At 41.5% G+C, this 25,737-nt stretch overlaps 1 protein-coding gene across 3 annotated transcripts in view; it reads left to right on the forward strand.

Annotated features, from left to right (window-relative positions):
• Positions 1-25,737, forward strand: part of hydin (HYDIN axonemal central pair apparatus protein) — a 128,284-nt gene that overhangs the window by 3,006 nt on the left and 99,541 nt on the right. For all 3 annotated transcript variants that reach the window (XM_036003247.1, XM_036003248.1, XM_031309972.2), the window contains exons 4-10: positions 654-773; positions 1,197-1,331; positions 6,488-6,687; positions 7,548-7,672; positions 17,846-18,047; positions 18,337-18,526; positions 19,132-19,231. In XM_036003247.1, the coding sequence (XP_035859140.1) occupies positions 654-773; positions 1,197-1,331; positions 6,488-6,687; positions 7,548-7,672; positions 17,846-18,047; positions 18,337-18,526; positions 19,132-19,231 (1,072 nt within the window). The remainder of the gene's footprint in view (positions 1-653; positions 774-1,196; positions 1,332-6,487; positions 6,688-7,547; positions 7,673-17,845; positions 18,048-18,336; positions 18,527-19,131; positions 19,232-25,737) is intronic.

Below are 25,737 nucleotides of genomic sequence, written 5' to 3' on the forward strand. Positions count from 1 at the left end.
TTTTTAGGTCATCCTGAAAGCCCCAAAATTACACACTTTAATATACAGCACAGTATTATTTTTATTCTATGACTGGCAATGGTGTAATGATAGAGGATAAATGAAAATCAGTCAAGTTAACTTTAAGAGGGCACATTTTCTCATACTAAAAAAAAACATGCTTATTCTGGCTGTAGCTTCATATTTAACGTACAGATAAAAGAGTGGTATTGATTTTCACATCTAATTCTTGGCACAGAACAAATAAGCGTTGAAAAACCTCATGAAAAAACACCTTATAAAAAATCAATAAGATTAATAACTGCATGTTATCAATGACTTCAAATAACCTGAATATCCGCTTGTAATAGGAGTGTACAGGGCTTTCCTTAAATAAATTATCATGCATGCATTATCATAACCTTCATTTGCTTCCAAAACAGTGTGGTAAATGCACATTATTATGCAAATTCAGCAGGTATACCATGTATACATTAAGTTGGCAACAAATGTTTTTGAATCTGATAGAACCCAGGAGTAAGTCAAAAGGAATTCATTGAGTGTTTGCAACATTCGTGTGTGTGACTTTAACAACATTAAGAAAAACAGTAATGTTTACAGGTACACAATGAAAGGGATGGTAATAGGTACTGCATATGTTGTGTTTGTTTCAGTTGTCCTTAGTGGATATGGATCAGCCACTTTTCCAGCCCTACCCATCTGAGCTGGTCTTCCAGAACTTCACTCCTGCACAGACCTACACATTATCTCTCCGTCTCCACAACATTGACAAGGTGTGTGAATGAGTGATGATTACGCAAACAGTTACACAAACAACAGGGTCTGAGCTGATGTTTTAGTGAAGATTATGGAACTATTAATGGAACCACAGAAACAGTCAGTATAGCAGGAGAAAAAGGTTTACAGCGTGTGTGTGTGTGTGTGTGTGTGTGTGTGTGTGTGTGTGTGTGTGTGTGTGTGTGTGTGTGTGTGTGTGCGTGTGCGTGCGTGCGTGTGCGTGAGTGCGTGCGTACGTGCGTGCAGGCTGTATGTAAGGGAAGCAGAAATTGGAAAAGGTCATAGGGGATTGGAGGATATTTATAAATGCAGTTTGAACAAAACACCATCAAGTAGTTGTGTGTGTACCTGGTTCTGTGTTTGTTGCTGTGTGGGGTTTGCAATTTTGTAAAATTTGTGTGATTTTTTTTTTTCTCAAGGTTTCACGACAAGTTAAGCTGGAGCTGCAGGACTCTGAGTTTTTCCGTGTAGTCGGAACAGAGGGAACAGGTAGCAAGGTGGCACCAGGACTGTTTGCTACTTTCACTGTCTTCTTCACCCCGCAGGAGAACAAGGTACTGGAGAAAGAAGGGAGTTTGCCTGCTCCATGGAATAATCATACACAGTAGGCTAGATTCAGAGAGCACAATGAAGTATCAGGGTAATCTGCATTTAGGAACGGAAGACTTATAGCATGTAAAGCAACGTGGAGGGGCAAACATGCACACAATGAAAGCCCAAATTAAAGTACGACCACTGAAGTCAGTGACAAGCTGTTACAACTCAAATTGTGTTGCAAGTTTGTCATATCAACTTATAACACTAATGACATTACCTCTGCTAATCAAATACATGCTTTAAAGCACCGTGAGTTCTCTTTGCACAAATACAGAAAGGACAGTTCGCTCACAAACAAAGGCACTATTTATTCTCACGCCTGCTCACACACACTTTCAACTTAAATACACAGCTTCACTGTCGAACTGGTCGAATGGCTTTCCTGGCACACATCATGCTGCTCCAGACACAGTTTGGAACACAGTTCAATAGTAATAGTAAACAAAATTCTAATTATACATTAGTGTTTCATTCTCGCACCGTTGTTAGTTCATGAAAGGGGCAAATGTCTGTTCTTACCTCATGTCTGTGTAACAGCAGGACAGTTGAGTGTCTATATACACGTCGTTCCACTTCCAGGATTGCTCCGATGCCGCCGGAAATTCCACTTGATGTCCCTCATTTCGGCTGGATGTCCGTTGCCTTGGGCTTCTGTTGCATTGGCATTCTAAAATCTGGTCGATTTATGAGGACTATGGTTTTCTGTTGCACGACTAAAACACCTCTCCTGGAACCATCACCTTATCGTGGTGGAGAGGTTTGTGTGTCCCTATGAACCTGAGGGCTGTGTTGTCTGGAGCTTTGTGCTCCTGGTAGGGTCTCCCAAGGCAAAGTGGTCTCAGGGGAGGGGCCAGACAAAGAATGGTTCAAAAACCCTATGAAAAAACGAGGTAGAGCTGGAGTGACCCTGCCCGGAGGAAGCCTGGGGCCCCCGTCTGGAGCCAGGCCCAGATGGAGGGCCCGTCAGTGAGCGCCTGGTGGCCGGGTTTGCCACGGAGCCCGGCCGGGCACAGCCCGAAAAAGCTACATGGCACCTCTCTCTCCAACCCATGGGCCCACCACCTGTGGGAGGAACTGCTGGGGTCGGGTGTGCTGCCACATGGGTGGCAGTGAAGGTCAGGGGCCTCGACGGACCAGACCCGGGCAGCAGACGCTGGCTCTGGGGACGTGGAACGTCACCTCTCTGTGGGGGAAGGAGCCGGAACTTGTGCGGGAGGTGGAGCGCTACCAGTTGGATCTGGTGGGGCTTACCTCTACGCACAGTCTCGGTTCTGGAACCATACTCCTGGATAGGGGTTGGACTCTTTTCTTCTCCGGAGTTGCCCAGGGTGTGAGGCGCCGGGCGGGTGTGGGGATACTCACAAGCCCCCGGCTGAGCACCGCTACGTTGGAGTTTACCCCGGTGGACAAGAGGGTCGCCTCCCTACGCCTGCGGGTTGTGGGGGGGGAAACTCTGACTGTTGTTTGTGCGTATGCACCAAACAAGAGCTCGGAGTATTCGGCCTTCTTGGAGACCTTGAATGGAGTCCTGTATGGGGCTCCAGTGGGGGACTCCATAGTTCTGCTGGGGGACTTCAACGCGCACGTGGGAAATGATGGAGACACATGGAGAGGCGTGATTGGGAGGAATGGCCTCCCTGATCTAAACCAGAGTGGTTGTTTGTTGTTGGACTTCTGTGCTAGTCATGGATTGTCTATAACGAACACCATGTTCGAACATAGGGATGCTCATAAGTGTACTTGGTACCAGAGCACCCTAGGCCAAAGGTCAATGATCGATTTTATAATCGTTTCATCTGATCTGAGGCCGTATGTTTTGGACACTCGGGTGAAGAGAGGGGCAGAGCTGTCAACTGATCACCATCTGGTGGTGAGTTGGGTCAGAGGGTGTGGGAAGACTCTGGACAGACCTGGTAAGCCCAAATGGGTAGTGCGGGTAAATTGGGAACGTCTGGAGGAGGCCCCTGTCCGACAGACTTTCAACTCACACCTCTGGCGGAGCTTTTCGTGCATCCCTGTGGAGGCTGGGGGCATTGAACCCGAGTGGACAATGTTCAAAGTTTCCATTGCTGAAGCTGCGGCGGGGAGCTGTGGTCTTAGGGTCTTAGGTGCCTCAAGGGGCGGTAACCCACGAACACCGTGGTGGACACCGGTGGTCAGGGAAGCCGTCTGACTGAAGAAGGAGTCTTTCCGGGATATGTTATCCCAGAGGACTCCGGAGGCAGTTGCAAGGTACCGAAGGGCCCGAAGGGCTGCAGCCTCTGCCGTGAAAGAGGCAAAGCAGCGGGTGTGGGAGAGGTTCGGAGAAGACATGGAGAAGGACTTTCGGTCGGCACCAAGGTGCTTCTGGAAAACCGTTCGCCACCTCAGGAGGGGGAAGCGGGGAACCATCCAAGCTGTGTACAGTAAGGATGGAACGCTGTTGACCTCAACTGAGGAGGTAATAGGGCGGTGGAAGGAGCACTTTGAGGAACTCCTAAATCCGACTAATACGCCCTCTATGGTAGAGGCAGAGCTGGAGGATGATGGGGGATTGTCGTCAATTTCCCTGGTGGAAGTTGCTGAGGTAGTTAAACAACTCCACAGTGGCAAAGCCCCAGGGATTGATGAGATCCGTCCTGAAATGCTTAAAGCTCTGGGTGTGGAGGGGTTGTCTTGGTTGACACGCCTCTTCAACATTGCGTGGAAGTCGGGGACGGTGCCTAAGGAGTGGCAGACCGGGGTGGTGGTTCCCCTTTTCAAAAAGGGGGACCAGAGGGTGTGTGCCAATTACAGGGGTATCACACTTCTCAGCCTCCCCGGTAAAGTCTACTCCAAGGTGCTGTAAAGGAGGGTTCGGTCGATAGTCGAACCTCAGGTTGAAGAGGAACAATGCGGATTCCGTCCTGGTCGTGGAACAACGGAGCAGATCTTTACTCTCGCAAGGATCCTGGAGGGAGCCTGGGAGTATGCCCAACCGGTCTACATGTGCTTTGTGGATCTGGAGAAGGCGTATGACCGGGTCCCCCGGGAGATACTGTGGGAGGTGCTGCGGGAGTATGGGGTGAGGGGGTCCCTTCTCAGGGCCATCCAATCTCTGTACGACCAAAGCGAGAGCTGTGTCCGGGTTCTCAGCAGTAAGTTGGACTCGTTTCAGGTGAGAGTTGGCCTCCGCCAGGGCTGCGCTTTGTCACCAATCCTGTTTGTAGTATTTATGGACAGGATATCGAGGCGTAGTCGGGGTGGAGAGGGGTTGCAGTTTGGTGAGCTAGGGATCTCATCGCTGCTTTTTGCGGATGATGTGGTCCTGATGGCATCGTCAGCCTGTGACCTTCAGCACTCACTGGATTGGTTCGCAGCCGAGTGTGAAGCGGCTGGGATGAGGATCAGCACCTCTAAATCGGAGGCCATGGTTCTCAGCAGGAAACCGATGGAGTGCCTTCTCCAGGTAGGGAATGAGTCCTTACCCCAAGTGAAGGAGTTCAGGTACCTTGGAGTCTTGTTCGCGAGTGAGGGGACAATGGAGCGGGAGATTGGTCGGAGAATCGGCGCAGCGGGTGCGGTATTACACTCAATTTATCGCACCGTTGTGACGAAAAGAGAGCTGAGCCAGAAGGCAAAGCTCTCAATCTACCGGTCAGTTTTCGTTCCTACCCTCACCTATGGTCATGAAGGCTGGGTCATGACTGAAAGAACGAGATCCAGGGTACAAGCGGCCGAAATGGGTTTCCTCAGGAGGGTGGCTGGCGTCTCCCTTAGAGATAGGGTGAGAAGCTCAGTCATCCGTGAGGAGCTCGGAGTAGAGCCGCTTCTCCTTCGCGTCGAAAGGAGCCAGTTGAGGTGGTTCGGGCATCTGGTAAGGATGCCCCCTGGGCGCCTCCCTAGGGAGGTGTTCCAGGCACGTCCAGCTGGGAGGAGGCCTCGGGGAAGACCCAGGACTAGGTGGAGGGATTATATCTCCAACCTGGACTGGGAACGCCTCGGGATCCCCCAGTCGGAGCTGGTTAATGTGGCTCGGGAAAGGGAAGTTTGGGGTCCCCTGCTGGAGCTGCTACCCCCGCGACCCGTTACCGGATAAGCGGAAGAAGATGGATGGATGGACGACTAAAACAACCTTTGAACGTACACATGTTCCACCAAAACAAGGTCCTTCCCGAGGCTATTTTGCAGCGGCACCGTTGCTTCGTACGATGCTTTGTGCCACCCAAGACGATTGTGATTGGTTTAAAGAAATGCCAATAAACCAGAGCACGTTTTTCTCCCATCCTGGAATGCTGTGTGGACTAGCCGGACGCTACTCAGCAGCGCTGTGGAGGAAGATCTGGCAATGCAAGACTAAGTGTCTAGTAACTGCTTAAGTCAGTAGAACATGTGAAATGTCAGAAGGCACTTGTATTTTTCATCAAATAATGATGAGCTATATTAGATAAAATCTTGTGTGAAATCAGTTTGACTAAAATGGCAGAATTATTAATGGTAACAAAATGCTTGCTGCACACATTACGGGCATGTCGTTCCTTCTAATCCCTCACAAAATTTGGTCCAGACATTCATCATCCCCAGAGGATGAACTGTAATAACTTATATCCTCTGACTATTCATCTAGCAATCATCTAGATGGCCATACCATCAGGTCAAAGCTTTAATTTCTCTAACACTTTGTTTTATGACCAAATATTTGCTACTTGCTAATACTAATGACGTTCCCATCAGCCCCAGGTGTACTTTGTGTTTAATGCTAATTAGCAAATGTAACATGCTAATATGCTTAACTAAGATGGTGAATAAGATAAAACATTATAGCTGCTAAACATAAATACACTAGTATTGTCATTGTAAGCATGCTAATTATACCATTTGGCTCAAAGCAATGCTGTGCCTAAGTACAGCCTCGTTGCAGGCTTTGTGGCTGCTGTGCTAAGTGGTGTACACATTTTATATTAGTTAATACTAAAGACAATATAATAAATATAATATAATAGTATAGTAGGTCATTTACTAAAAAATATGAATGTGTATGTGCTTGCGCATGTGTCTCCATCCAGGACTAACCTTGAGGACAACAAATACTTCAGTAATATACTGTATATGGAGCTTGCATGTTTGACACATTTTTTTCATTTTGTCCATCTAGGACTACCACCCCAGACTGGTTTGTGTGACAGAGAGGGAGCGGTTTGAGGTCCCAGTTCGTGCCATTGGGCCACGTGCCATTCTTGACTTTCGAGACAGTATCCATTTACCCGTGTGTCCTGTGAAAGCCTCCACAGAGAGAACTCAGCTAGTCTGCAACGTAGGAAACAGCCAGGCCAAGTTCAAGCTAGAAACAAAGAGGTGAGAGTCAGTGCAGTATGGGCTCATGTCTACTGTGTTTGAGTGATTTAACCTATTTTCTTCGGATACAGCAGTTTCAATCTTAAATATTGTCAGTGTATAAACATGTAATGTATACATGAATACACTAACCCAGAATCACAACAGCAAACATTTAGCTTCGCACCCTTTTCAAGAAGTGTATTCAGTTGTGGAATCAGTATTCAGATCCTTTACTTAAGTAAAAGTACTAATACCACACTGTAGAAATACTCTGTTACAAGTAAAAGTACTCAATGCAGAAAAATCCTCACATTTTAGAAACTAGAAACAATTAAAACAGTTCTGTCAATCAAGTGTTTAATTGGCACATCATTTCAGCAGGACTTGTAAGCATATATATTGTTGGGTAGTTTAATTTATAATAAAACATATTTTATAAACTACATATGTTTTGTGTGCAAAAATCAATTATTTTGTAAAGTAACTAGTCACTAAAGCTGTAAGATTAATGTAGTGGAGTAAAAAGTACAATATTTACCCCTGAAATGTAGTGGAGTAGAAGTAAAAAGTGGCATGAAAAGAAAAAGTACAAGCACCTCAAATGTGTACTTAAGAACAGTTCTTGAGTAAATGTACTTAGTTACATTCCACCACTTATTGTGTAACTGTACTTGGTGATAGGCACACATTCAATTAACATTTACATTTACAGTTATTACTATTGATTACACATGTAAATAAATATTGTATTAAACATTTGGGTTTCTTCTGCCAGTTTCTAAAACTACATTGAACGTTGGCTGTTATAAAACACCATGCTTTACATTCTGTTGTTTATTCCACCTGGTGAAATTCTATTCTATTCTATTTAATTCCAGCCCTTTCTCAGTGACGCCCTCCTGTGGGACCCTGGATGTAGGCGAGAGCATGCAGGTGACTGTGGTTTTCAACCCCATGACCATAGGAGACCACAGCCAGGACCTGCTTCTGCACTACCACACTGGTGAGAAAAATTCAGGCCTCTGAAAACATACATTACAAAACTGTGCGCAAACTAGTGACACAAATAACTTAAATAAATTATGACCCCAGCATCTGATAAAAGCTAGTGTCAATCGTACAGTAGCATCATTTCTTGACTTCCCAGAGCTATAGTGAAATATTCATAGCTGTCCCTATTAGCATTAGCAGAATGACATGGTTTCAGTGTGTTTCTCATCAGCTGCGTTATTTTTCTACCAAAGCATTCTGGTATAATAGAATACCATAGAGTACTCTAGTATACTCTCAATGCCTCCATAGAAGAGAGGCGGTAAGTTTTCATGTTTTCCTCTCCAATGTGTCAGAATGTGTTTCTCAGTCCATCTGTCTATCCTCTCGTGAAACATTGTGTCACACAAATAGATTTTTAATAGATCTGACAATTATGAATGATAATGATCAACCACTTAACTGTTAACCAACAATAAGAATTAATACTATCAGTTAAACAGTTAAAGATAAAAATATAAAAAATATTATTAAAACAAAAATGAAAAGTGATTCAAAATGTTTTGCATTGTAAAAGAAAAATAGACAATACAATCTATTTTGTACCTGCTAGTTAACTTGCTAGTGCAAACTTTGCAATAGTGAGTTGCGTTTTGAGCTTTTTTTCCCTGCTAAATTTGTGGCTCTCTGCTGGATGGTGCTCACACCGGAGAGCTACTGTGCGTGTGGTCTCGCAGCGCTGCGGAGGAGGGTCTGGCTAGTCCACACAGCATTCCAGGATGGGAGAAAAATGCGTCTGGTTTATTGGCATTTTTTTAAACCATTCACAATCGTCTTGGGCAGTGCTAAGCCCCGGACACAATAACGGTGCCTCTGCAAAATAGATTCGGGAAGGAACTTGTTTTGGTGGAACATGTGTACGTTCCAAGGTTGTTTTAGTCGTGAAATAGAAAACTCAGATTGGACAGATAGTCTAGCTATCTGTCTGGATTTACCCTGCAGAGATTTAAGGAGCAGTTAACCATAGTCCTCATAAATTGACCGGAGTTTAAAATGCCAACACAAAGAAAGAGGAAGGTGACGGACATCCGGCCAAAATTTTTGGTGGCACCTGAACAATTCCGGAAGTGAAACGTTGTCAATATAGACTACTGTACGTGACACATCCATCTATATCAATGAGGACTGGCTGGTTAAATCGGCCGTCCTACCCAGAGTATGCCCGGCAGACACACAGCTGACAACCTCACAGGTGGATGTGGTGGAGACAAGCTTGCCTCGGGCATATGCTCTGCACATAGCTGCAGACAACCGCTTCTAGGAAAGTGGCTGCATGTGTCTACGACAATGCATGCAACATCTTGGCTGTGTGACCGGTACAAGTCTTCAGCTGTCCGCAGATGTGGAGCAGGGAAGGTATGTCAGAGTGTCCATGATGGGAGAACTTGGACTCAGTTGTTTGCTTGTCAGCTAACGGTCAATGATCGGTTATCAAGGGTTGGCTATCGGTCAGAAAAAAATAATCTAAATTAGCATCCTTACGATCAATGTCATTTTTTCTTTTGTAACACACAGATATGCACAGACATACCACATGCACAATCACACGCATACATACACAGCAAACACACACACACACACACACACACACACCCAATGGTTTGAAGATAATAGCTTGCAGACAGGCATTTACTTTAGAAGTTGTTTCAATCTGTAGTTTTAATTTTATTGCATATGTGTGTCTTTGTCACATATGCAGCTCTTACCAGTGTTTTCCATTGGCTCCACAGACCTATCTATAGCAGCCAGGCAGAAAAGATTCCCCAAGCTTGTCTAATTAACTGTTCATTGTCTCTTTCTAATTTTTTGCTGCTTCATTTGAACCCATACGTTGTGTGTACGACTGTATTTGCTCGTATGAACATGGCTGGTTTCATACGAGGTACTTTGGAGTTTGTGTTGGTATGGCCATGAAGTCAAAGGTGACATAAGTAATGGTAATTAGAGGAGAATCTTTAACATCCTTAGGGAATTGGGCTGTAAACATGGTGGGGATTTAGCCCATGATGGCTGTGGTGTATTGTACTTACTGCTCAGTCCATTTTCTCTGAGGAACTGTTATCTCTCATTTCCTCAGCTCTGATTTCTTTTTAAATCACATCCTAATGGGCTTAACCAATCTACCACTACTGTATCTCTGTTTGTCTGGTTGTCTCTGCATAGTACAGTGTTTGATTTGAAAATTACTACTTAAAGCCTGATTATTTGCATTCTAAAGCACACAAAAACAGATTACTAGCACTGCTTATACACCAGTGTGACTGACTGTATAATGCAGTAAATGTTGCCATTCCATGAAAAACAAATCGTATATGTTTATTAGTTTATGCATTTATATGGTTTGTTCTGCTGTCAGGACTTACCTCAGCTCGATGCAATAAGCTAATGAATAATTTATCCTCTGTTTTTTATTCATTAAGCATTTAATAAATGTGACATCATTGTTTGATGAATGCTTGTTTTACAGTAATAGCTACTGGTTGTACTCTCTTCGCCTTCCAACTTTTTGTTTTTGTAATAAATCTGCTCATTTATGATAATCTTGTTAGTAGTATTTTTTATGAAGGATTTCTGGGCCCTACTCACACTTAAAGGTGCCCTGCCACATGTAATTCATTACTTTGTGGTAATGTCTGAAGTTCTACCATGGACTCTGTAACATTTTTTATGGAAAAAATGCCTTGGTTACCTTGTTTCAAGCCATTCTAGCGTGGTATAGAAAGCCTGCAGGAAGGCTCAGCTCAATTTGTGCCAGTTCTCATTAATATTCGACGAACTAAGCTGCTTGACTCTGATTGGCTAACAGCTAGCCAATAGAGCCTGGCTATCAGCATCCTTTACCCAGCGCAACTGGGCGAGTTTATGAATAGTAATGAGTTCAGGCAACACCACGTCAGACTGACCAGCTTTTGTAATTGGCCTGATTTCTCCACTTATTTCTTTTCAGTGGCTAGAGCTGACAGAGGAAGTGGTTTTGTGTGGCAGGGCACCTTTAATGGTCACACATTATGTTAGGGTAGCCTTGGTTGCCTGCACAATTAGCCAGACTCCTTAACATCAAAGGCAAAAACACGAAGCTTTTGACTTTTCCTGTTGACACACAAGGGGATCAATTAGAGGAAAAAGGAGAAAGTTGCTGGAAAACATTGGTGCATTGCAAGAGATGATTTAACTGGGGCTGCATCTGTTAAAAAAAAGTTTTTTTTTTTACTAGCTAACCATTTTAAACGCCTGCCATGAATTTAGGAAATGGTATAGTAAAATCACTTTGATGGCTGTCAAACATTTAATAAAGGTTTCAATGCAAAGTAACTTGGAAAAGTAGACCCAATTTTACAGTGTAGTTTGTTATGATGGGAAAAGAGCAATTAGTCTCACATTTCATGTGTACTCCCAGCTAAACAGTGGTAGCTGAAAATAGCAAACATGACTGGCTAGGTTGATTAACCAAGGGGATGCTTCAATCAAAACCAAATCAGCCTTACTCCTGACCCAAGCCGTCCACATCAAAGTCTCCTCTAAAGCTAATTTCAGCTACACAGCTCCCTAAAAATCGTCTCGGTACAATAATCCCACGGTATTAAACAAATACAGTAGAACTGCTGTGTACCATGCAGAAAAAAACTTTAATTCCCCCCTGTTAGCTATGCATCACCTGGGTGGATATTCCACGGTGCACTACCCCCATTTGCACTGTGAAGCACTGTGTGTTTGAGTGTGTGTTTGTGAGGGAAGATTCAGTAGCATGCTGACACGACAATCATTCTGTTATCAGTTGTAGTCCCGAAGCTCTACCATGGAAAAGTCACCTTGCGAATAAACGGCCTGTTTATGATTGGATAATAACGGTGAATAAGAGCCTAACTGTTCTGACTTTAGATTTGTAATCATCCATTTTTATCATTTAATTATTGTGAGACCGTTTCCCAGAGCAGAGGGAGATTTAATAAAATATGTATGTATAGCTATTTAATGATGATTGTTTAGAGTAAAAAAAAAAAACTTCAGGATCTATAAAAAAATGTGATTGTGGATGAGTGTGTTTGTTTTTCCATTTTTTTTGTGAACTGTAAAAGCATTTTTATTTGTTTACCTGTGTGGGTGACCTTAAAGGAGCAGGGGCGCTGACTGGCTACATAAACAGGCAGGTCTTGCTGAAGGAGTGGCATCAGTAACAGCGCTCAGCAGCATTAAGCTTTTATAATGGAAGGGCCAGGCCAGGTTCAGAACACCACTTACAGCCCATCAAGTCACTGTCATTTTTAATTTAGCACCTTTCCCTGTCTCCCTCACACTCATGTATGTTTCAGGTCAGCATACTGCTAAAGGCTTTACTCTGCTGAGGGGCCATTGGAGACTTCAGCATAAGCTGGCTGACCTTGCGTGTGTGCGCATGTGTGTGTTAGCGTGTTGCATGTCAATTTGCATGTACACCACAGTACGTAACGCTGGTACACTCTGCATCTTTATTACCCATTGTCAGTTAAAAGCCAGTGCCGCTTTGGAAAATAATAGTTTGCTCAGCTCGCTTGTTTTTGACCACGGGGTGTTAGGCAATACATGTTCTGTCTTAAAAGTGAGCAGAGAGTCTGTGCTGCTCCAGTAACCCCCTCCCTCCGTCACACACAACCCTCTGCTCTGTCACTGCTGCTGATTTAAATGAAAAGACGAACAGCTCTTAGGAAGCGCTGAGGCATCTGCTTTGACAGGGCTGTAGCACCGAGGGGACTTCAGCACAGCAGCCTTTTTTAGAAAAGCAGCACACTCACACACAAACAGCAAGAAGCTGCACAGTAACAAACACACACACACACACACACACACACACACACAAGACACACACACAAACAAGCACGTGCATGCACACACATGCTGCAGAGTTTTTGTGCTGTGATCAAAGGTAGCTGAGGGGGTTGAGAAGTTCTCTCGCTGCGTTCATAGAGAAATTATGGGAAGAGAAAACAAGCGTGGGGGAAACGGGTTGGTGGCCAGTGATGATGAAAGCTTGGCAATAAGCTGCAGCTCTCCCTGTCTGTTAACTGCTGTCATAGCATCCGGATGCTGCGAGATAATTGCTTTTCTCTCCTAATTCCCCAATTCGTCTTTCCCTCTTCCTCATTTCCTTCTATCATTCATCCTTTGTCCTCTCTGTTGTCTTTACTCTCTTCTTCTCCATCCGATGGTATCTCACAGCTGCTGCTAGTCTTTCTCGCAGAGTGAAAACAAAGACCTGTAAAACTGTACCAGGCTTTTTCTGTATTCCCTATTTCTGCCTCTAGGTACATGATGTAAATCTCCATGATAATTACACCTTTGCAAACACGAGCGAGTGCTCCTTGAATTTTAATATGTGTTTTTACTGTAGGGCACGTATGGTCATTGTATAGATTTAATCAGCCTACATTCTTCACAGTCGGGTTTGTTTTTTCCCTCAACCAGGACTGGGCTCAATTTGTTGTTGATACATCTGAAAGCTAAATAAGTCACACTAATGCTGGGAGAGTTTTACTCCCACTGAGGCTTTCATGTTCAGGTATCTCAGGTCCAAATGAATCACTTCTGCTCACTCATGTTCAAGCCCAGGCAGAGATGGATTAAAAGCTTTCCTATGCAGTCTGCATTGAGCAGGACTAGAAACCTAATGGGATGGTTTATCTTATAAAAATGTTACACATTTGCTTATTATTGTGGAAGATAAATCTCCTGGAAACAGTCAGTGTTTTAGTTAATTCGTCATTGAGTCTTGGTTTTAGTTTGATGGTGTTCCTATGAAGTGTAGTGTATTTATTGAGTTGCCATTATCATTATCGATCTGGATCGATATATTGATTCAATGATCAATGATCTATTATCATCGATGCAAAGTGAAAATATCAATTATATCACTTATCACATGTCATCTTTAAGATGTGCCTTAGTTTTGAAAAATTTAGTTTATTTCAATGTTTGGAAAAGCTCAGTAATACAATTGTCAAATCATATTTTAGTTGTTTTTGTGAGTTGATATAAATGTAAGTGATTGTGTTAAATGGGCATATGATTTCGCGTATTGTTCATATTGATCGCAGGCCCCTGAATTCAATCGGATCAAAATATTATCGTGGCAGACTTTGTGATATTTGCCAATATATATTGTTGTCCAAAGAGTCAATATAATATTGTATTGTAACTTGTAATACATTATTGATTACTAGTTACTGTCATTTGAGAGTAATTAGTTATATTACAATATTACTGTCTCTGAATAGTAATGCTTTACACTACTTTTGCATTACTACTTTTGACTTTGCGGGTACCTTGTGAATTTCACCACTGGATCAACAAAGTCTCATCTTTATCCACTATATACATCATAATTTATTCATATTATTTTGTATTATTAATCTGAATCTGCAAAGTAACTAAAGCTATGAAATAAATAGTTAAGTAAATCATACAATAGCCTACTTGACTCTGAATTGTGGTGGACTAGAAGTAGCCTAATAAGTAAGAGAAAATGAAAATACTCAATTAAAAGCACCTTACAATTGAATCGAAGTAGCCTACGGTATAGTTACTATCCACCGCTGATAAAATGTAATGATATTACGTGTAGCAAGACTAAACATTAATTCCCGAAATGTTATTATCTGTCAGTTGCTCGGGCACATTGCTGTCGGCACTGACAGGACACAGATGTCCCTAGCCTACCGTCTCTGGTTTTGGCTCTGACCACGGGAACAGTGACGGGACAGCTCGCTTCAACGCAGCGTAAAAAACTCCTGACAATAATGTCCATGTCGCAAATGTATCCGTCTGCAGTCATTTCAACCACCGAATCCAGCAACAGGAAATAACACTCGCTGACTTTTTTTTTTTTCTGTGCCGAAATGTTTTGCGGTGTTGGTGAATTCTTAAAAAAACAAACGGCACTAAATGTCGAGTTAAAATGCGTTGTAACTCGCGTTACTGAGATTGTAACGGGTATAATATTACCAACATTTTATTAGTAATGCGTTATATTACTGCGTTACAGCAAAAAGGAATACATTACTGTAATTGCGTTACTTTACACTAACTATAATGCCAAATGGCTCTTAATTACCCAAATAGAAATAGAGTTCAGAAGGTGATGGCAAAACACCAAATGTTAGCTTGGTAAGAGTTTCTAAATGTATTTAACTAATAGCTATAAACAACATAAAGTTGTAAAAACTGTAAAAATGTGTAACACTCATTGATTGCAGGCAACATTTCAGAAGCGTATGTATATTTTGCCTGTATATGGCTCACATGAAACTGCTGTTGGTTTCTCTGTTGCAGGTGAAACTGCAGGTCCAGAACTGCAGCCCTGAACCTGAGCATTTTCGGTGCTTTGCGTCAATGACACTGTTTCCTTGTTTATTTAAACATTGTTGGACTGACATCAGTGAATGTGCACTGGCGCAATTTCAGACCTCAACATTTTTGCATTGTCAAACCAGAATCAAGTTTGTAATCCTCAGCCAAAAGCATGATTTCACTCAACGTCGTGCAGAGCAACCAAGGGCTGCGCAATTATGGAAAAAAATCATAATCACGATTATTTTGGTCAATATTGAAATCGCCATTATTTAACACTATTACTCATTGTCTTTTGAAAAGATGTTGCAATTATTGAACTTGTGAAACAGTTAAACAAATCAACTGTGAAAACACCTTGAAGTGGGAAATTTCCCTTCATACTTTTGCCGTTTGAACTTTTTTTTTCATTCAGAACACAAGACATAAGAGTTTACCTGCAAAACATAATGTGCAAAATAATAGTTTTTGTGATCATTAGGAGCCAAAATTGTTATCGCGATTAAAATTTTGATTAATTGCACAGCCCTAGAACACTCTACTTGTATGTAATTCAATTTGTTCACTCCATTACATTGTGTAACGTAATTAATGGCACGCCTCCACGGTTGTTTTGGTTAGAGGCGAGCTTTGAAAAGCACAACAATCACAATTAAATGAAATACCCATTGGACTCGTGAAGTAATTTGATTGACCAGGGAAACTGTGTTTTCATTTATTGCTAGCGAAATGTAATATCAAAGAAACCAGAGAAACATGGAGAGGAGACCCCTGTAGTGTTTGGAGTGTTCAGAATTCAGTCATCGCCTTATATTGTATCCAAAATGCCAAAGAGTTCCCTGTGTGTGTGTGTGTGTGTGTGTGTGTGTGTGTGTGTTGAGTAGGATTTGCTGGAAATGTGTCCTTTTAAACAAAGTAACCTCTGCAGGTATACAAATATAAATAATCTCAGGATAAGCAGTGTGCTTTTTTTTCAGGCCAGTCCTTATGATTTGAATGTAAACAAACACTCACCACATTTACATAAGCCCTTGTTCTTGGCGGCTTTACACAAAACCTTGTTTTGCATCTTATCTTTGTTGCTGCTTATTGTTGCTCTTTCTTTTCTCTCACTGCTGGAAGTGTGCATGCTGTGATGGTGGCACCTTACTACTACGAGACTAATTAGTTGTTAACCATTAAGGACTTTGTCCCTTGTGGTTTTGTAACTTTACTCCATAGAATCATACTTTGAAATTGTTGTATTGTGCATTGTGGGAAATCGTACTACCTTAAGTCTACTACAGTAAGATTTAAACAATTCACATTTCTTTCAGTCTGATGTATTTTGCAACTCAAAAAGGCTTTGGCAGCATAATAAAGTAAGTTGTTTTGGATGCCAGTTTTCCAGGATATTTTGAGAGCCATTGTAATCTCTCTGCGTGGCTCCTATTGATCCAGATCCAGTCTTTCAAAGCCAGACTTTGCAGTGTGTCCTTGACTCCACTGTGAGTTTCTCCTCTCTCCACTGCCCACATTAGGCCTGAGACTCCCCGAGGAGCAGCAGTGGCTGCTTAGCGGGTAGAATTGTTTTGTGCTCCCGGAGAGTACTGTAAGTGCAGTATATCAGTGCATAGTCTATCTCCACGACGTTCCACTTCCGGGATTGCTCTCGTTGTGTCGGAAATCCCGGATGTCACTCTTTTCGGATTTCCGTTTTCGGATGTCCCGTCACCTTCCGCTTTCGTTGTATTGTTATTTTAAACTCCGGTGGATTTATGAGGACTATGGTTAACTGCTCCTCAGATTTCTGCAGGGTAAATCCAGACAGCTAGCTAGACTATCTGTCCAATCTGAGTTTTCTGTTGCACGACTAAAACAACCTTTGAACGTACACATGTTCCACCAAAACAAGTTCCTTCCCGAGGCTATTTTGCAGAGGCACTGGGGCTCCATCCGATTGTGAGACGATTGTGATTGGTTTAAAGAAATGCCAGTAAACCAGAACACGTTTTTCTCCCATCCCGAATGCTGTGTGGACTAGCCAGACCCTCCTTTGCAGCACTGTGGAGGAAGGTCTGCCAATGCGAGACTAATCAGTGTATAACTAATCCCAATTTTGCTATACAGTGATATATTGATCTTCCATTTGAGCTTGTATTGCCTATTGTTTATTGTTATATGTCTTAGAGATTTTAACTGTACAACCATTTGCCGTGTTATTGTTTTGCTTATTTATGTGGGATTGCAGATAATTCATTACTAGTGAAAGCACTTACTTTTCTTTAGTCTAAAAAAAACCTTTTCATTCATGCATTCACATGCATCTTTTAATATTCGAGCTGTGTAATGGGGCATGTCATAAGGACATCAATGTTCACAGGAAGCACAAAAACAAGGTACATTCAGATGCCCCTTTTTACATTAAGCTTGCAGTTTTGCTAGCCTGGTTTAAGACTTCTAAATTTCTGCCAACATCTCATATGTTTTCTGTGATTCAGTTCTATAATATAACTAAATGTAAATGTAGGAATAAATGCGGGCTTATCAGGGTTTAGATGTGTGGCTTACATAGATTGTTTGATCTTGTTGTCTGTGCATAGTACATAGTAAATGTGCAAATGTATTTATAACACTAGGTCAATCAACTTCAACAAATCAGGATAAGACATTTTTGGATTATTGAAATATACAAAGAAAACAGCGTGGAACAATTAAAAGTTGATGATCAGAAGTTTTAAAAACCATTGGTATAGTCTATTCATGGATGTTTGTGTGTGCACTTCTACATGTGTCTACATGCTGTTTTTGCATGACTTCTGCGCAGGTGAAGATGTGTACATTAGCTTGTATGGGGCTTGTGAGGAACTGGACATCCATCTTGAGTCTGACTTTGTTCTGTTGAAGAAGACTTACATTTCCCTGGCCAACGTACACAAAGTGTCCCTCACCTACAGTAGTAAGATCCCTCTTAAATACTGTTGGACGATGTGGCCCAGCCTGCAAGAGGAGGCCCTGAGCTTACTGAGGTATGTATGTATGTATGTATGTATGAATACAAAGGATTTAACACCAACAATTCAGGAATGTGTTTTCGATAAGATGTTTTTAGAAGTGTGGGCTGTATAAGCTCTCCCTCTCCGTCTTACTGTGTAAAATTACCTGCTGTGTGTTTTTTTTTTCTTTACCAGAGCATGTTGCCAGAAAAGTGTCCATCCCTTTCTTTCTGTCTGCAACTCTTTGTTCTTCTCTCGGACCCTTCTGGTTTCTCTTTCTTTTTTTGCCTTTTACCTTACCTTCCTTCTTCCATGTCTGTAGGCAGAGCTCTGTGCTTCAACAGAAGGAGGAGGAGGTGGAGAGGGAACGGTTGCTTATTCAGTGTGAGTCTGACCCCACAGCGATCCATCGCCTGCCACTGCTGTCCAGAGCACTGCAGGAACGCAGAAGCCAGGCTGTGCAGAACAACATCCTGGCTCTCTCACGCAGCTGCATAACTGTGATGCCAGCGGTGTGTTTATGTGTGTGTCGGTGTTTTCCTGTCTCTTTGTATCCCTCTTGCCCAGTATCTCTCGTCAGCTAATAGTCCACACCCTACCCATGGATTTGCAGCCTAGCTTCTTTCTGTGTTCGGACTGTGCTGCAGAGATTATAGCTTCTCATGATGTTTCTGAATAACAGCACTGTGTGTGTGTGTGTGTGTGTGTGTGTGTGTGTGTGTGTGTGTGTGTGTGTGTGTGTGTGCCTGCTCCTCTCTGTCACTCTTTCTTCAGACATAAATGAGTGTGTTGAACAAGTAGGCCTACGTAATTGAAAAAAAAACAATCACAAACAGCAGTGACACAGGCTTTTTAAAAAGGTTTTGTTGCCCGTCCCTAAATAAAATTTGCAATGTGTTCATTGCGCATGTTTGTATCGCGATGGTGATGAAAATTTGCCAGTCAGCACTTCCACAAATAAACATTAAATATCTATATTCACATTATAGACACCACCGCTGACTAACCCTGTAACAATTTGACCAGAATTAAGTACATTGACCATACATGGGCTGATTTATATCCTTTAATTAAAATGACCTATTGTTTTTCTTCTTCTTGTCTTTACATGGCTCAGGAAGGTGAAATATGGCCCAACTGCCCAGCACAGTTCAACATTGTCTTCAAGCCCAAAGAGGCCAAACTATACCAACAAACCATCTATTGTGATGTCACAGGTCAGTGCCTAGCTAGAAAATACAACATTCATAGCACAGTATTGCATGTATATTACATACAGTAATACATAAGAAACAATTTTTGTAAGAAACAAACAATGTGTAAATTTAAGCCACGCTAGCAGCATGGTGCATGGAGGGCAATAACAGTTGGATGGTCCACCACTTTGGTACAGATCTCAACAACTTTTAGATATATTGAGGTTAACATTTTTGTTTTTTAGTGAAATGTCTTGACATTTATTGTATCGATTGCCTCGACATATGGTACAGACATTCATGTTTCCCTGATTGAGTCCTTAACTTTTAATCTAACACCATCATAGGGTCAAACTTTAAATGTGTCTAGTATTTTGGTATATGACCAAATACCTGCAAGACCAATGGCATTCCCAACTTAGCCTCAGCCAAACTTTGTGTATAGTGCTTATTAGCAAATACTAGCATGCTAACATGCTAAACTTGGTAACATTATACCCGGTCGGTGAGTTTATGGGGGACGAGGGAGGATGCCATCCCCCTTGTTAGCAAAATGACCAAAATGCATGCCCCTTGTTAACCTGCCATCAGCTAGTAGCAGAGAGAGTGCAGGGACAGAGGGGCTGTTTAGTTGAATATGTTAGTCTAGTCTGCTTGTCTCATTCATCCTTTATCTGACTGAGATTTGTGCAAGTTAGCATCTATGGCCCCAACCATGGCTCTGAAATATCAGTAGTCTAACTGTGGGCTGTGTATTGATAAATCCATGGTGCTGTCTGTGGTTCTGAAGTAGCAGACAGATTTGAAATTAATATGATGCTGAAGTGAAACCAGAACTTCTGGGTTCTGTTCCAGAAATTTAAAAAAACAATTTAAAATCCCATTGACTTTTGTAGCTACGCTAATAGCTAAATATCCAGCCTTGAATTTGAATTTGTTTATTTTGCACAATAAAATCAAGACAACAGTAACATACAGTAAAAAAAATAAAGATTGTGCAGATGAGATTAAGAAAACCCCTAGGGGCTTATAGAAGGAATCTCACCTAAGGAAGAGAGGAATAATATGGATAATGAACAATTACAATTATAAATGTCCTAAACAAAAAACAACTAATTGAACACAAGTGAGCACCTAATTAAATTTTTTTTTAAATAAAAGCATAAGGTTGGCTACATAAAAATCAAAGGCATAAAATAAATTACAATAATATAGATAAAATGAAGATATATGGACTGTGTGTATATGTGTGTATGGTCAAGTAGAAATGAGAGACAGCAAGACCAAACAAAATGTGATATGAATAGTTCAGATCAATACAGAGACAGTTAAGTTTAGTCAATCGGACAAGTCTTAAGCCTCTTTTTATAATTCTTGAGAGAAGTTGACTGAAATGCAGTGTTTATATACCTGTTCTATAGCTGAGCTCCCCTGTATCTAATAGAGAATTGACAGAGCCTAGTACGGAACACTGAAAGATGTAAATATTTGGCATGTCTTGTATTATAACCGTGTACGTCAGCATTAGACTGAAAAAATACTACACAAGGTATCGGAATGGATGCTGGCTGGTGCAACATTTAGAAAATAAAAACACAAGTTTTGTACCTATTTATATTAAAGATTGATAGAATAGTGAACTATTTAAAGAGAGGGGCTGAGTGATCAGTCCAGCTGCTAAATGTGGCAATTCTGCAAAAGTATCTATCTTATCAAGGTAGGTGGGATAAGTAGCTCCCCAAATAATATTGCAATACATGAGGTATGGAGAAATTAGGCTATAATAAAGAGTAAGTAACCATTTCTGATGAACCAAACTTCGAAATATGCCAATGATGCCAATGGATTTAGATATCTTACTGCAAAAAAAATAAATATGCTTCCAGCTTAGACTATCATCTAAGCTGAGAACAGGATTTAACTCTCTAAGGCAGTGGTTCTTAAACTTTTTTTCAATAATGCACCCCCTTTGAATTGTTTTTCCATTTGTTGACCAGTGCAAAGCATTTTTTGGTAGAAAAAAAGTCTATATAAAGAGGAACAATACAGTGATAGATTTACTAAACAATAACCTTATAACTGAAAAACATTTGAAATGCCATATTTCAAATGTTTAGAATCCATCACTAAATTCATTCATTATTATAGTATAATTATTTTATTAATTATACATGACATATTCTCGAATTAGCATTTTGCAAAAATCTCACGTACCCCCTGCAGTAGACCAAAGTACTCCTAGGGGTACGCGCACCCCAATTTTAGAAACACTGCTCTAGGTCAGACAATTTACCTAACTGGCCAACTGGCTACACTAGCAACATAAACAACCATGTGAGAACAAAGCATGACAAATAAGCCCATTCCTGCTATGTACAGTTATGCTTGTATAAATAATTTATATAATTAATAATAATAACAGTTTCTATTTGCAATGGTAGTTAGTCATTGGAGTGAAATTCAAGCCCCATTGTCAATTCAGAATTCTTTCTGCACCACCATCCGAAACGTAGTCATCAACTTAGTAGTAGGAATATCCAGTAGTTTATAGTGCTCATATTATGCTCATTTTCAGGTTCATAATTGTATTTAGAGGTTGTACCAGAATAGGTTTGTGCGGTTCAATTTTCAGAAAACATAGAGAAGACTCTATTTGTCCATTGTTTATTTCTAAAGAAACATGACAATGTATAAAAGGCTCCATTACCTCTTATCTCACGTTATGGCTCCGTAGCAGCCGTTTTTGTAAAAATAGGCTAACGATTGTGTCATAACCACGCGATTTTCTGTTGCCTAGTAGACAAATTACCATACAGGCAGGAGAAGCTCACAGGCAGTTTCGACTTACATTAGCTGTTTAAGTTTAATTACTAATGTTAACTAGCATTTTAGTTAGTAATAATTAGCCTGTGCCTATGTTATATCCTAACATATAACTACGCTCTCCGTCTCTGCAAGATTGGGAATGATTGAGATTTCTCTTGGCACAGCTACCAGAAGACTTACAACTTTCATACAGGTAGCTCACGTCACATCTACGTCGTCAAGCTCAGTTTGAGGCTACGTAGTAACGCTCAGCCATCACCAGAAAAGTGCTTCTAATAGACTTTACTCGTCTCCGTGGAAATCTACGGCGTCGCTTTGTCCATTCATTTTACTGTCTATGGTGCCATGCTAGCAGCTAGGCAAGCATTATACACGTTTGTCATGGAAGTAAAGGATGGACTACAAGTGAGCTGTTAGGAGCCGTTTTTGAACAGTGGTTTCTCTGTAAGATGGTATGTCCCTTTGAGACTTTGGGCTTTTTCACTTTGTATACCTATAATGTGCACAAAAAATATATATAACACAATAAAGGAAAGGGGAAAAGCCAAAAAGCACAATATGAGCACTTTAAGGGACCTTCAAAATGCTACTAATTACTAATTTCTAATTACTAATTTCTAGGAATTTCCTCTTTGAAACAACTTAGACAACATTTAGAAGACCACACCCAAGGTCAAGTTCCAAAAAGTCCCAGAAAATTGGGGTTTTGTCTGATTCTCAAACACGTACAATCAAATATGAGTAGGGAAGCAAGGTATAATCACGACTGGCCATTTCAGATCCATTTCGTCTTTCGCCTCATTAATGAGTAGAAATGTTATACAGTCTCTCTTTAATATGGCATATGACAGTTTTTGGGCTGTGCTGTCTTTTGCTGCATTAAAAAAAGACTTTAGTTGACTTAAGCTTGTGATAAATGTATCAATATTTAATAAACATATGGTGAGTTATGTTTTTTTGAATGTTAAAATGAGGATATATTTAGTGTTAAGTTTGGGTAAGGGTGGGATTGGGATTTGGGATCAAATTGTGACTAACTGTAGGTTAGGTTAAAGGTCAAGCTAAGAATGTGTATTAACAATTTTATAGCGACACTTAACCACTGGTGGAGGAAGTACTGAATCTCAGTACTTAAGTAAAAGTACAAATAACCAGAGACATATTTAGAGAGTCGTCTCCCCCGCCCCCTCTTCCCCAGACTCAAAGTTCACGTTGATTGCCAGGCTGATACCAGAGCATCCACAACAGTGTTGCTAGACGCTTGTCTCACATAGCCAGGCATTACTCTACAGCACAGCGGAGTAGCTAACGTTAGATGCTGGCTATATTGTCATAAAAGCCCGTGCTCACATGGAGCTCTGTACCCAACTGACAGACACACTTTTTCGGCTTAGAATTACCGTAGGAACTGCTAAAAATCCCACAACCTCGCCATCGTCTCCACACGCCAGACAGACACACTTCCTCGGCTTAGAATTACGATAGGAACTGCTAAAAATACCACTACCTTGCCGTCCTTTTCCACCCAACTGAACACACTTAATTGGCTTAGAATTATGGCAACAATCGCTAAACACACTGCAAACTCAAGGTCCTCTCTTTCCGATTTACAGCCCCCCTCTCTTGGCTTCAAATAACTCACCGTTGTCGGCTACAGCCGCTGAACAGGCTACAAGTTGTAAACAGCCGCGGCCCGCTTGCCTGGTCATCCGGTAACGTTAGCTGGCAGTTAGCAGGGTTAGCATGGCGGCTTTAGCCAGGACCAGTCGGGATCACTTCACTGGCTGTGTCTCAGTTGTTTTTTCGAGTAACCAACTCGGGTACTCTAGCTATATAATTCAATGTGAGTAACTACACAAATGTTGAAATGACATAAAATGTCCGAATACATTAAATGCGTCCTTTTGGGCTCTAAGCTGTCTCTATCTTTCAAATACATCTCCAATATTTACCCAAACGGGTTTGTTATGTCTCTGGTCACGCAACTATTAGAAACATGCCGTTTTTTCCTCCGTTGATCCTGTTCGTTTGTTTGCTGCTTTTATGGCTGTACTAACCTTACAGCTGTAGCGCGCTGGGTTTACGTGTTTACAGGTATATCTGGCAACCCGGCCTGGCTGTCAAACTGGGCAGTTGATAACAACAAACAGGCCAAAATACAAACAGAAATTCCGTCACGGAACGGAAATTTCAAAAGGAGAAAATACTGGCATTAGCATTGTTGTCAGAAAAGACAGTATTTCAACTTAGCATGTTTCCTTAATATCTGATGACGCATTGGGGTCATTTTTGGATTTATTACAGTAAATATATTACATATTGGACCTTTAATCTTTTAAATCCTTTACCATTTTAAATGGTAATATGCAAATGCTGAGCTTCGACAGTATCCATACTGTCCACTACCACAAACAAGGCCTGGCTTTAAAAAAAAAGTTCCTATCCTAACCAGCATAAAACGGAAATATGTTGTTAGAATCGGAATGCGGTTGGTTTTATTCGTGGATGTATTTTAAGACAGTTTTATTTCCTTTAACCATGGGAGCATAAGCAAATAAGTGTGTGACGCAGCGGAAATGGGGAGGCGAATGTGAAGAGGTCCAGCCAAATAAATAAGATATGAATGTCTTACGCAGCCTGGTGGAGAAGTAAACAACGCCGTGGAGAGAAATAGATGGCAACTATGATTTAAAAACGGGAATAATAAAAAACAAACATTTTAATTTTCACTTTTACCGGAGGCTGTTAGGGCTGCACGATTATGGCCAAAATGATAATCACGATTATTTTTATCAATATATTGATCACGATTAATTATCACGATTATTTGTTGATTTTAACCAAAACAAATTTTATTGTCACATAGGCTAATTATAACTGCTTTCACGTCCATATTGTGCTACATTCCTCCTTTGTTGAAGGATGAAGGAGTATGCCATTTAAGTTGTTGTGCAACCGCTTTCCACACATACGCGTTTGCCGTGAAAAGATATAGGCAATGCAATTTTCTGTTCACGTTAACGGCGTATGTTAAAATCCGGTGCCCGGTATCTACCGGACGAAATAGCAACGCGGATTACGGTGCCACTTAAATGTCTGCGTTGTGCTCTGATGCTCCAAAACAGACGTTAGAGGCACCAGAAACATTGCTGCATGTCACGCTAGTAAACACTAATAACACGTTACACAGCAGGTAACGTTAGCCTACCATTAGCTACAGTAGTAACTGGATTAAACACGGCTAAAATGCTGACAGCTAAACGGTGTAGTGTGACTGTATTTCACTGTAGATGATTAAAACAGCGGGACGTACAACAGTCTGCTGCTAAAGCTATGAGCTAAAAGACACAAACTAGCACTAGTCACTGCTGTTGTCTGAAAAACAACACAGACGGGACAAAATGTTGCGTTTACTGGTAAACCTCGTGACGACTTATGACCGACTGCTATCTGTTGTGGAATTTTCCTCACGTTACTTTGTCCTCGGTGTCGGTACACGATCCGTTCTGCCTGCACGATCCGTTCTGCACGTGCGCAAGATAATACTGTTAATATAGATAGATAGATAGATAGATAATACCTGCACGATCTGTTCCACGCTAGCCTATGGCTAGCCTCCACCGGGAAGCTAACGTTAGTTTAGCTAACAGCTAATTCGGCTAACCGCTAGCTGACAACTAGATTCAGTCTAAAATAACGTT

Source organism: Sander lucioperca, chromosome 7 (assembly GCF_008315115.2).
Source record: "Sander lucioperca isolate FBNREF2018 chromosome 7, SLUC_FBN_1.2, whole genome shotgun sequence".
In the NCBI taxonomy this organism is placed as follows: Eukaryota; Metazoa; Chordata; class Actinopteri; order Perciformes; family Percidae; genus Sander; species Sander lucioperca.